The 12,369-nt window shown below is 42.3% G+C and overlaps 1 protein-coding gene across 1 annotated transcript; it reads right to left on the bottom strand.

Annotated features, from left to right (window-relative positions):
• Positions 1-3: 3 nt before the first annotated feature.
• bace1 (beta-secretase 1) lies at positions 4-11,415 on the bottom strand. The gene is made up of 9 exons (XM_061046105.1): positions 10,502-11,415; positions 5,684-5,772; positions 4,976-5,192; positions 4,710-4,847; positions 4,492-4,626; positions 4,307-4,408; positions 3,260-3,409; positions 1,774-1,945; positions 4-1,548 (listed from the first exon to the last, which is right to left on the bottom strand). The coding sequence occupies exons 1-9, from the start codon at positions 10,847-10,849 to the stop codon at positions 1,310-1,312; spliced, it is 1,590 nt and encodes a 529-aa protein (XP_060902088.1). The 5' UTR covers positions 10,850-11,415; the 3' UTR covers positions 4-1,309.
• Between the last annotated feature and the right edge of the window lie 954 nt (positions 11,416-12,369).

The raw sequence follows: 12,369 nt of genomic DNA, 5'->3' as shown, positions 1-12,369 counted from the left end.
ATGTCATAGTTACAATAAGTACTTTATTGGTTCAACAGTGCTGCCAGCGCCTGACAGATAAATATACAGTTCTGAGTTGATCTATTTACAACTTGCAGAAGGACGATACAAACTGTCCCTTGTACACATACATAGCAATCTTGAGTGTATAACATACTTTGGGCTAGCTTCCCCCGTCCAAGCATATATGGTCCCCGTTGAAAAATGTGATGGGTTAGTCGGTTTGTGAAAGAAGCCCTATCAAGTCTGGGTTTGTTAACATGTAATGTAACATGTGCAAATCATCAGATCAGTGCAGCAGGAGGATCATGTGTTTACGAGTGTGTGTCAGCGCAAATAGTACTTCTGGAATGCAAATGTTTTTGTACAATAGTTATATTCAAGCTACCGATACAAGAGAAGAAAGTGACATCTGGTGTTGACCGTGTTCAGTAGTCTTGGTTTTTAATTTTATGCAGTAAATTCTGTTACAATCTTATAGTTCATAAAATTAGCTTCTTTATGCTTTCTTAATGTGCATTGCATTTTTTGAGTCGCTGGCATTTGCAACATGGTGTAATTTCATAAATGCTTTTTATTCTCAGTAGTACAATTCTTCGTTAAATCTTTCTGTATACTCTTCACTTCACGCTAACAGCTGTGCACACATACAGGCATGCTCACACACAAACAATCATTCATAAGCCACAAACAGTAGATCTACAAACACATATATATGCGCACGCCGATATGGTCACATCTTACCATATCACACCAGAGCCGACTATACGACGGATTCCCATCATGACGCGCAGGTTGTGAATTTCTTCATTAAGCCATGAGAGTTTGAATTATCTTCTTTCTCGTTAGTCCCCCCCCCCCCCCCCCATATCCCTAAAATCACTCCGTGTGGAGCCGTGACAAATATTTGAAACTCCCAAATCCAGCTCATGTTTCCGGTCTATTTATACACTATTTATAAGAAAGAGCGGGTTCTCTTTACTTCTTTTTCCCCCACTTCACTTCCTCTTGCCGTGCTGAACTGCAGCAGAAGCTTAAACAGGCTTACAGTTGACGCTGATGACACCTACTTTCTCCGCTTTATCCTTCATGTTAGTAATGGCTCCAGTTTACATCAAATGCGCTCCAAAGTTAAGGGCAGCACGTTTCTCTGTGTAGACACAGTGAGTTTTATTTATTATGTTCCTGCAGAAGGTTTTCAAAGCGCAGCACCGGTATTTTGACATCCCTTTAAAATCAATCCTTCTAAGTCTCTGTGTTTTAAATGGAAGTCTCTGCGACTTCTTTTGTCCCCTTTTTCCCCTCTTCTTCACTTAAGGAGCGATATGTCGTCAGCAAAGTCCCCGTGTGGGTGGAGGCAGCGGGCGAAGCGCCACTGGCAAACCATGAGACACAGAGGCAGCATGAAGAGAGCGCAGATTCCCGCCATGATGTAGGCGATGGTCATCAGAGTGGACTCGTCCGTCTGAGGGATGTTGTAGCCGCAGTCCTCAAGGTCGACACCATGGAACGGTCCTCCCACTGAGGCAGTGCGAAACTCATCGTGTACTGCAGGTAAGCAAACAGGATGGTTAGTGTATGAGACAGACGGAGATCAGAAGGAAGGATACTTTATGTTTACACAGCTTTCAATCTAGTGCTTTGTTGAGAAATCCATTAAAAAGAAATATCCCACATTCGTCTTTCTATAAATATCTTTATTTCTTTTCTTTAAACTGAAAAACATGAAACTTTTAGATTCTATTTCTCATCCCTCCAGCCTCTCCTCCTCACCGTGGCACGTGCTAACAGCGAAGCCGATGCGTTTCTTCTCTCGGTCGAAAACAACATAGAAGCCCTCCATGATGACGGCCCCCATCACTGTTCCAGTACTGGACTGGGACACAGCGAACTTATAGCAGTCCTCCTGGGCCGACGCCACATCCTCGACCGGCCGCAGGTATTGCTGCAAGAAAAAAAGAAGAGAATCTATAAAAGGAGAGAAAATCAAATGGCCGTATTTGCAAATGCAATATTAGGAGATTAGGAAGACAAGTTGCACGACTTTGTCAAAGTGCCCAAACTTTCATTGAATGTGAATTCACTCGAAAGAGAATACTTTTATTTTAAATATCTAACCCGACGACCGCTCACCGACGGTCCAACCAGGACCGACGGCCAACGATCTCCTTGTTGTGTCAGGGCCTTTAGGCTTAAATAGTTCCACTCACTTAGTGTTAAATGTGCACAGCATGCAGCATTGTAACACTATATGAGAGTTTTGAAATGGGGATCAGAACAGGTCAACTTCAATTCTTGTGATTGTGATTAGAAAGTCAACGTCCACCTCAAGTCTTCCACTCTAGTCGACTGGTTTCATTATCTTCACATTCGTCTGCAGAGACAAAGGGACAGTATACATGCCATACAGGTGGATTCAGAGTTCTACCTGCTATTGAAATTACAAGGCAAAGAGAGTCTTTTTTTTTTTTTTTCAAGCGTTTCATTCTGCCGTCAGCACCAAGGACACGAGCCTCCCACAGGTTTACATGTACGAGTCTCTCTTTAAATTCTCCCAGTCTGATCTTCCTCATTCAGAACGCATCAAGGCCTCTCGGAGTGGCTTTGAATCAAAACCGTTTAAGGACTTTTTTCAGAGATTTATGAAAGGCTTTAGAAAAATATATTCAAAGGTCATTCGCTTTCAAACGTGGTCATTATTTCTTTCGTCGTGGGTCATTGCCAGACTTTCATCCATTGAAAGAGTACGGCTGAAGGATAGAAAGACTTTCTGTGAGGGGGCGCAGGAAATGAAAAATCTGAATGTATTCAGATAACAGGCAGTCGGTGAAATCACCTTAAGACCTCTGAATATGAATGAACGTACATGACTCATAGTTGTAACTTACTTATGAAAAACTATTTTCAAGAATTTTCAAGTGTCTTGGAAGCTTAGAGAGTAAATACAACACATGTCCCCTCACAGTATTTAGCAGGACACTATACATTCGTTAGCACTGGAGATTTAATTTTAAAGACTTTTTTTATGCGTTTATTCGAGAGACAGGACAGTGGACAGCGCAGGAAATCAGGGAGAGAGAGAGCGGGGAACGACATGCAGGAAAGAAGCCACAGGTCAGACTTGAACCCGGGCCACTCGCCTAGAGGGCAAAAACCACTGCACATGGTGCGCATGAACCAACCACCAGGCCAGCGGCGCCTCTGGAGAGTCCATTTTTAAAATAAAATATGAGATGCAGTAGACGATGCAGTGAATTACCTGCGGTAGAATTGAGATTCTGAAGGACTGGTTGTGGTTTTCACTCATCAGGTAGAGCGATATGACTGGGAAGATGTGCCAAGGCGTAGTCCCCGCCTGCCAACATACGAGCTGCTCCCCCAGCCAGAACCCAGAGGGAAACTGCTCTGTCTGAAACACAGGGTCAAAGTGAGAGTCATTCTTTTCTTTTCCCGCATCTGTGAATCAAAACATCAAAACATCAGAAGTCAACAACAAAGAAAGAGAGCAGCGTCACACACAGCTGACCACATGTCCTACCTACCCATTCACACACTGATGACAGAGTATCTATCAGTATCAACTAATCCATTCATAAACATCCACACGCAGCTGACGCAGCAGTGTGAGTGGATGTCGTCATCATGTGGCTGCAGGAGCTGTGGATCGACCCCACTGACCTTCCAAGGCAAATATTCTCATTCTAGCACCCTAAAGCAGACTCTGCTGCACTTCCTCTGGCACTTTTTTTTGCAAACCTGCACTGGCTTTATTTTTACAACACATGAGGATGCTGCTGGTGAACACATCATAACTACAGGTGTTGGCAGGCAGGTTAAAGAGGAAGTGAAAAGTAGCTCAATCGACCTCAATATGCCGAAGCTACATCGAATATCTGGGTGATTTAGTTGAGCATTTTTGGCCTCATTGCCAACTAAGCGTCTTCATAGAAATAAATGGGGTCCCTCCTTCTCATACATCAATGATGTAGCCCACTTAACCTAAACTAGTGATTCAGGCAACCCAGCATGGCAAACCAAGGGAAAAAAAGCATATTAGGATTCAATCAGGTAACACAAATGAGATTTTTTTTAAAATCTGAAACTTATCTTTTGTACACAACAGTGACTGGACTGTCCAACTATGCAGAAAATGAAACAGACACTATAGAAGTTTGTGAAAAGATGAGCTGCAGTGCTTTCTACAAATGAGTACTGATTAGGGGGAAAAGATGCAATAAATCAGAGACACACATCCAAACAGTGTTACACAGACTAATAATGAGGACATAAAGGTATCTGGACTGACCGAAGAAGCTGCTTCAATAGCCTTGACTGCAGCCTGGAAGACTTTCCTTGGCAGACGCAGGTTGGTGGTGCCACTGTCTACAATGCTCTTATCGTAGTTGTACTGGAAAAGACACAAAATAATTTCAATTAAAAATCTTTAACATGACTTTAAATTGAATTACAGACTCATGTGTCAGATCTTACCTCTTTACAATCCATGTTCAGGTCCTGTCCATTCACCTCAATACGTACAATAATGACCTCATAGTACCACTCCCTGCGTATGGGTGTGTACCAGAGATCTCCCACGTAGAGGGATGGGTCCACTCCCCCAATGATCTGAGAGCAGAGAGACACATATTCCAGCACAGTGTGAGATCAGAAGATTTGAATGTTAGTGTGTGCCTCTGCGTGTGCCTCACCATGCTGCCGCCGACAGTCGCACTGCCGAGGGAGTAGTTTTGGGTGAAGCCAGCTCCACACAACTGGAGAGAGAAGAGGTTGGGGACAGAAGTCTGACGGACCAAAGAGTCGAAGAAAGGCTCCAATGTCTCGTCTGGCTGCAGAGAGAGAGAGAGTTAGAGACAGAAAGAAGAAGTCACAATCAAACTTCCCCCTGTTTTAAAATGTGAATTTATCAGAAGATTTTTTCCAGGTTTTGAGATATCCGGGTATTCATTCTTCTTACTCGTGCTATGTCAGCGTATGCCAGTCCCAGGATGCCTTCCCAATTTGAACCATTGATGAAGAAGCGATCAGACTGGGTGATGGCGGCGATGTTAGCCCGCAGTGTGGCGTTTGGGCCATGTGGGACAGAAACCAGGTCGGTGCCCAGCTCCCCCTCCCAGCGACCCTGTGTGTAGGGAACATACACGCTCCTACCCTGGTCGCGGTACGAGCCCGAGCTGTGGGGAAGAAAGAGGGAAGAAAAGAGGAAATAGTGGAGAAGAAAGAAGATGAGTTCCGTTTACAGTTACAATTTTGGTTAGAAAAAAAAAGCTGCCACATTCATGATGTTTTTTCATCCAAGCACAAGGTGAGTTTTGATGCTTTTGCGTTATCTGGACAGGGCAGTTGAAGATAGACAGAAAATGTAGGGAGAGAGAGTAGGGGTCGGATTACATGCTCCAAATAGCGTTAGGATCGGGAGTCCAACCTGCCATCGGTGCGACCAACTGAGCTAAGCAAGCGCCCTGTTTTCTTCTTCTTATATTTGTATATCAACGACGTGAAACATGTCAAATTTAGAGTTAAAAATATAAATGCACAGCTTATATGATTATCGAGTTGATCATGTGATTACACACAAAAGGAGTATTTTGAAAGAGTAAACAATGCTTTCTGTTGTTAAAAAGTATACCTTTTTTAATAAGATTGCACCAATACATGTACTCACAGTGAACGATGGTAGTATCTCCGCAGGAAGGGATGAGCAGCTGCACCTACAGCAAAGTTACTGCTTCCTGTATCCACGAGTATGTTCAACTAATGAGACAAAGACAGAAGGGGGAGAGAGAGATTTATTTAAAATATGCATGTACATTTTGCAAAAATCAATGGGCTCGTAAAAGTGACTTCAAGTTTATGATGTGAAACTGATAGTCTTACATCTGTGTGGAACAAGTTGAATGAGTAACACTCTACTTTGGGGACTAATATGATCATTGTGAAACAATTTTCTGTGTTTTATTTTTGATGTTTGCAATAAATGTAATTTATTTCCTCCAATTAATTGTATAAAAGGCTGATATCTAAGTACTAGTGAGCCTCACCTCTGACACATTTTCCTTCTCACACTCAAGTCATTCTCTGTATCCATTCCTCTTTTCCTTGTAGTGTCCTGTGCTGCTTCCTGTTGCCCTGAACGCCCTTCTCCGTCCCCTCTCTGTCTCCACTCTAACCCTCCACTCCTCTCGGGTTGCCCATCCTACTCCCTCTCTCTCCTATCTCCTCCATGACTGTCTGCATCTCTGTGTGAGTATCATATTTTGTGCTATCAGTCAAAACAGTTACTGAAAGTGTGAATGGAGACGTACAGAACCTGCATTATGCATTATGAACTCTACTCTTCAGCCTTTTATAAACCGCTGTATGCCACATATCACAGCTGGAGTTTGTAGCTTCTTTATTGTTGTTATGCTCCTCCGGTGCACATTATGCATGTTGTGTAAGTCATACATTTTAATGCCAGCATTAACTCTTTAATCACGATTGCTTACATGTGCTGATGTTGTAGTTCCAGGTTTCAGATTATTTTGTTTCGCTGAAGTACAGGCACATAACGTTGTATTTTACTGTCTCAGTCTTGGTAATGGATGGACGGCTCGACACGCAAACACCCAAACAGATGAACAGACAGGCAGCCGTAGAGCCACAGCAAGCTGTTCAATAATGGATTGGCTCTTAAAATACCCAGAGAAGTGGTACTGTCTCAAGGGCTTGGCCTGAGAGCTCAGAATAAATACTGACTCTGTCCACCTCACTTTTTCTACCACACACACATGAATCCATCTGCTCCACACAAACATGCCTAGATGCACCGTCTACAAGCGGATCTTTACCAACTATCCGTCACTGAAGAATCTCTGCGCAGAGAGATGTGCTGACTGCTCGGGTTGGATGTGTCTTTCATAAACAGAAACTAAAGGCTGCATCCGGATACACTGAGACCTCATGTCTCTCTCTCTGTCTCTCTCTCTCTCTCAGTCTTCCTGTCCTCCCTGGCAGAGTGCCCGTCTGTTCCAGCCATTATACTTGCCCATCCCCCTTCTGCTGTGGATGAGACATCAGCTACTGTAGTAGTTACCAGAACAGAGCACAACATATCTGACAATAACTGTAAATGATTTGAGATCACTTATAAAACTTTGTGTTAGCTTAGCATCTCAAGGTAAATGGATGGCACACATGCACTACTGCAAATATAATAATTTTAGTTCTGAATTTTGAGTTTTTTATACTATATAAATCCCTGAGGGAAATTCTGGTTTTATACTCTGTTATTGAGAGACATGCTTCTCACACACATAGTCCTGAATCACACACATGCACAAACAGGAGGTGTGGATAATGCATTAGTGGAGAGATGTCAGAGTGGCGCTGCTACACACTGCAACACACCCAGAGCACTTGGGGGGTCACTTCATCGGGTATTTTAAGTGTCCTGTTTTTGTGTTTGTGTCTCATTTTTCCTCTGATTTCTAAATTGCTGTGGTTTGTGTTGTGAAAAATAAATATCACAGGCGCCTGCACAATAAGATGCAATAATCAGAAACCAGGATTCTTGAGTTCACCGCGTATACAGGGATATGAATAACCACACCGTCTGTATGCATGTAAACACCATAATCCTGAATAAGATCAAAACCAGGAGGAGGCTCATAACCGGGATACTCAAGTCCATAACGGACTCATTGCTGCACAGTGATACTAAAAGTTAGGGTCATCCATCCCTCATTGTTTCTCTTTGATCTCCTTCTACCAGAAAAGATAATATACACCTTTCTAATTAAATTAAATGTTCCTCTAAACTCCCTCTTTGTCTCACACGTCTCTTCTTCTCTCTCTCTCTCTCTTGTTGCTCTAATCCGGTTGGCCCTTTTGTCATTTCTTCATTTCTGTCTCACTCCCTCTATCACCTTCACCGGCTCCTTCATCTCATCTTCTACCACCTCATCACTTTCTCTCCCTCCCTCTCTCTCTATCCGTCGCCCTCTGTGTGCCAGCCTGTACACTGCAGCTGCACCCAGCTGGCACCCCTCACTCTGCAGAATTAATGGTTCCATTATCCATCTCATTCAGCGCTTTCCCTCACATTCACAAACTTGCACGTACACACACACACACACACACACACACACACACACACACACACACACACACACACACACACACACACACACACACACACACACACACAGGCCATCTGTCATTGCAGGGCCAGCAACAGTATAGAGCTCAACAGTGACCGCCCACTTTTTCAGCAGCTCTGGTCCCGGAAGTGAATTTCTCCGTTCAAATCCTCCGTTGACATTTCAGAAAATCCTTATAATATTTTAGTCCTGGAATCAAGCCAACCAGGTGCCTTAATACTCATGGTTACTAAACTTTTGATTCGGCGCAAAGAAATTATTGTAAATTTGAAAAAAGGCAAAGGTACAAGACTGTTTACATAATTTTTCCAGGAGTGAAGAAACTACACATCCAACAATGCATTGCGATTCCGACAAGACCCAACTCTCTCTGAACGGACACAGAGCTTCTACATTTATCTTAATTGTCCTGTTTACATTGTTTATATTTATGTTGCTATATATTGTAGTTTGTGTTTATATAGTGGGTCGAACTTCTGAGGACTTCAGTGGTAGCAGCCGACGAAAGTTTGGGGGCTTGTGTAACCATTTCCATGGTAACAACAGCAGGCTCCACCAATCAGAGATGTTGCTATGATACTCTTAGATTGTGGGTAGTGTTGTTATTTTTTTTTGTAGTTATAATGTGAATTAACCATGTTTTTCTTAAAACGAGGTTGATACCATACATACTCGTTTCACACTCAGGTAGCACGTGGTAAGTCTACCTTGGATGGTTCTGACTACCTTGGATGGTTATGACATCATGGCCAATAATAAAATCCGCTATGGAGAACATGAATGGGATTGTTACACCTGGAAACACATTTTTGAGCTCTATTAACAATGTGTTTGAACTTTTATTTGTGTAACATTAACTTTGAAATGTCTAAAAAAAAGTGCAAATCTTAATTTGTCTTCTTTTCTTTCTCTACCCTCCAAGGTGAAGGCTTCCTGTGTTCCTTTGAAAATTATTTCATGTCATGTTGAATATGGAAAAAATCTTTGGAAGAGCAAAATCATCAAATATACTGCTTATGGAGGTAAAAGATCGATTGAATTACATTGTTATTGTAAAGTTAAAACTTGTGAAGTTGGTCTGAACGGAGTAAGAGATGCACATATAATAATGCGTGCCAGTGACTCAGAGCTCACTGGAGGGATTATATATCCCATCTGGCCTGGGAACGCCTTGAAATCCTCCAGGAGGAGCCGGAAAAGTTGCTAAGGAGAGGGAAGTCTGGGTTTATTTACTTCGCCTGTTGTCCCTATGACCGACCTCGGATAGGTGGAAGAAAATTGATTGATGGATGGGATTGATGGATGGATGAATGGATGGATTGGTAGATGGATGGATGGATGGATGGATGGGTTGATGGAGGGAGGGATTGTTGGATGGATGGATGGATGGATGGATGGATGGATGGGTGGATGGATGGATGGATGGATGGATGGATGGATGGATGGATGATGGATGGTTGAATGGATGGGTTGAGGGATGGATGGAGGGATTGTTGGATGATGGATTGTTGAATGGATGGGTTGATGAATGGATGGATTGGGAGATGGATTGGTAGATGGATGGATGGATGTATGGATGGTTGTATGGATGGATGGATGGATGATGGATGGTTGAAAGTATGGATGGATGGATGGTATTGCTGATGTTCTGGGTTATGTTAAGGATTCGATTGGACAGGAAGAGAAATATCTTTACCTTAGGCTTCAGCCTATTTAGTTTTTAGCTATTTACATTTTTTAAATGTTATTGTGTGAAATGTAAAGAGATCATTGGTGTTATTTTCAATCTTTAAGTGGAATATTAACAAACATTTAACTTGTGTTATTCTTTAATAAATGGTCAATATAAAATATTAATTCATTAATAAGCCTTCTGTATTTTTTATTTGCAGGATGTTAATCATGAGACTTGTCTGACATCACTTCCTTCATGCTGATGTCACTGGGACTTTGGGACACTGGCAATTTAATAAATAAAACGTGCCTGTTTTCAGAAAAAATAAAGGCTATGTTAAGTCAAAGAAGACAAACATAGTAGGCCTACAGCAAAATTTGGGCATAAATTGCATTTTTCTATTGCTCAATGTTCAGAGAAAGACTTGTGGGGACATGCAAAAAGTTAACCCTCTGTTACTTAATCAACCGATTTTAAATAATAACAAGGAACATTATTTATGTTGAGCTATTATTTGATAGCTTTAGAATTTATTTTGTGGTTTTTTTCTGTGTATAATAAACATTTAAACTTGGTCTGGGGCACTAAAAGGGCACCTCTTTGACAGAATCACCTAAAAAATATTAATGCATTCATTTCAATTTCAAGTAAATAAAAACACCTTTACCTTCTGCGGAGGAGAGCCCACGGCCATCTCCACGTAGTACCCCTGGCCTGACTTTCCACGCAGGTTATCAATCATGTCCACGAAGCTGATACCGCCCGTTGCCGCTCCTCTCCGCTTGCGCACAGCGTATTTCCGCAGGCTGCCGCTTTGACGCTCCTGGTTCACAGAGGCGGCAGCTGCGGCAGGTGACACGAGCGGCTCAGCGCGAGCGCCTTGCCGCAGTGGCACGCGGATAGCTAGAGGCAGGCCCGAGGTGTCCGAGGCGGAGTGACCGTTACCGAGCAGGCACAACATCGTCCATATGAACACACCTGTCCACCAGCAGGGCTGCAACATTGACGCCCCCATGGCGGTTCTCGGTTACGTTGTCCTTTGATGCGTTTAGTTTAAGCGCTTTGTTCAGTTTGACATCCTGTCTGCAGCGGCTTCGGAGAAGAGATCAGGTGATGCAAAAATGACGGCGTAAACCATGATGGCAGATGAACCGCAAATATGAAGGAGGACAGGGTCACTTTGTTTTATCTCCAGTTTTCTTCAAGTCCAATGAAGACCAAATAAACAAAATTACACAACTAAAACGCAACACGTACGTATAAAACAGCTGACACTGAGAATTAAATCACCCTACAATTAACCCATTAACCTCGGTGTCAGATTATTTGAAGCGACGAGTGATTGCAGGCTCCCCCCTCAGAGCTCAGTGAATCAACAAACCGCAGGCCTTTGTTGTTTTCTCCGCAAATCCGTTTGTCCAACGACCGAATCCATCGTTGGCATGCAGGCTGACCGACGGGCTGCTGTAGTAATCCGCATCCTTCCCCTCTCTAACCCGTTCATTCTGTTCTCCGCCTTCCAGTCTTTCACCTCCTCCTCCTCCTCCTCCATCCACCCCGCTGCATCCTCCAGAGCTGCGAGAGAGCGCAAGCAGCAGCGCCACCGTCAAGCACAGCCACAAAAACATGACAACATCCGGTCAGTATTTACAAAATAAGACGCTCTTACAGAGGCCAACACCTGAGACATGAATCAGTTTAAACCTCAGTCTCGGCCTACAACAATGTGTAAAATGAGAATAACAATAATCTTAATATGTATGAGGACAAAAACAAGATTTTCACATTAAAGGAAACTATTCCAAATATTCCACTTTACTTTAATTTAAATTTCACTTAACCATCGTTAAACCATAGTGAGATGGAAGGAGTTGTATTACAGCATTGATTCAATAGATTAAAGGTATAAAAAACATCAGTGATCACAAGAATTGTCATGTTTCTATAATAGCTCTAGTCTTTATTAGAGATGGGAGAGATCCAATCTGATATCTGTTTCGGGTCTGATATTGACGTATTTTGTATGTTGGATATCGATTTGACGGTGTCGATTAATGTCACCGATCAAGACAGACTGTTGGGTACTTTACAAATTTGTACAATCTTGCTTTCAAGACATTCAGACTGAATTGTACATGCCCACAAATCGTCTCCATGACGACATTCAGATGAGATGGAACAGCTCCTTCTCAAAAATACAATTCTTACACTTCAGTTGAAAATATTTAATTTGAAAACCTTACAGTTGTCGCTGCTTCCTTAAATTTTTATGCATTTGTATTTATATTTTTTTGCTATTTCAATAAGAAATGCAATGGTGCGTTTACTAAGGCTTTGTGCAGCCTTACACATTATACCAACAACATTCATAACAATTTTAATTATGGTTAAAAAACTGTTAAAAATCAGAATTAGTACAGTAGCAAGTAACAGCAGATGGCAGCAGTTATGGTACATTTTCAGTAACTTAAATAGGGCAGTGTACTGGTTAAAACATAAGCACTTCAAATTCTCAGACAGAGTTCATTTGATATC

The sequence above is a fragment of the Labrus mixtus genome, chromosome 9, assembly GCF_963584025.1.
Source record: "Labrus mixtus chromosome 9, fLabMix1.1, whole genome shotgun sequence".
Classification (NCBI taxonomy): Eukaryota; Metazoa; Chordata; class Actinopteri; order Labriformes; family Labridae; genus Labrus; species Labrus mixtus.
This window is presented reverse-complemented; position numbering and strand designations above follow the sequence as displayed.

Coding starts and splice junctions, on each gene's coding strand:
- bace1 (XM_061046105.1), bottom strand. CDS start 10,849: ATGGGGGCGTCAATGTTGCAGCCCTGCTGGTGGACAGGTGTGTTCATA. Junction 5,773..10,501: donor TGGGCTCTCCTCCGCAGAAG/GTAAAGGTGTTT, acceptor TTGTCTCATTAG/TTGAACATACTCGTGGATAC. Junction 5,193..5,683: donor AGATACTACCATCGTTCACT/GTGAGTACATGT, acceptor TCTTCCCCACAG/CTCGGGCTCGTACCGCGACC.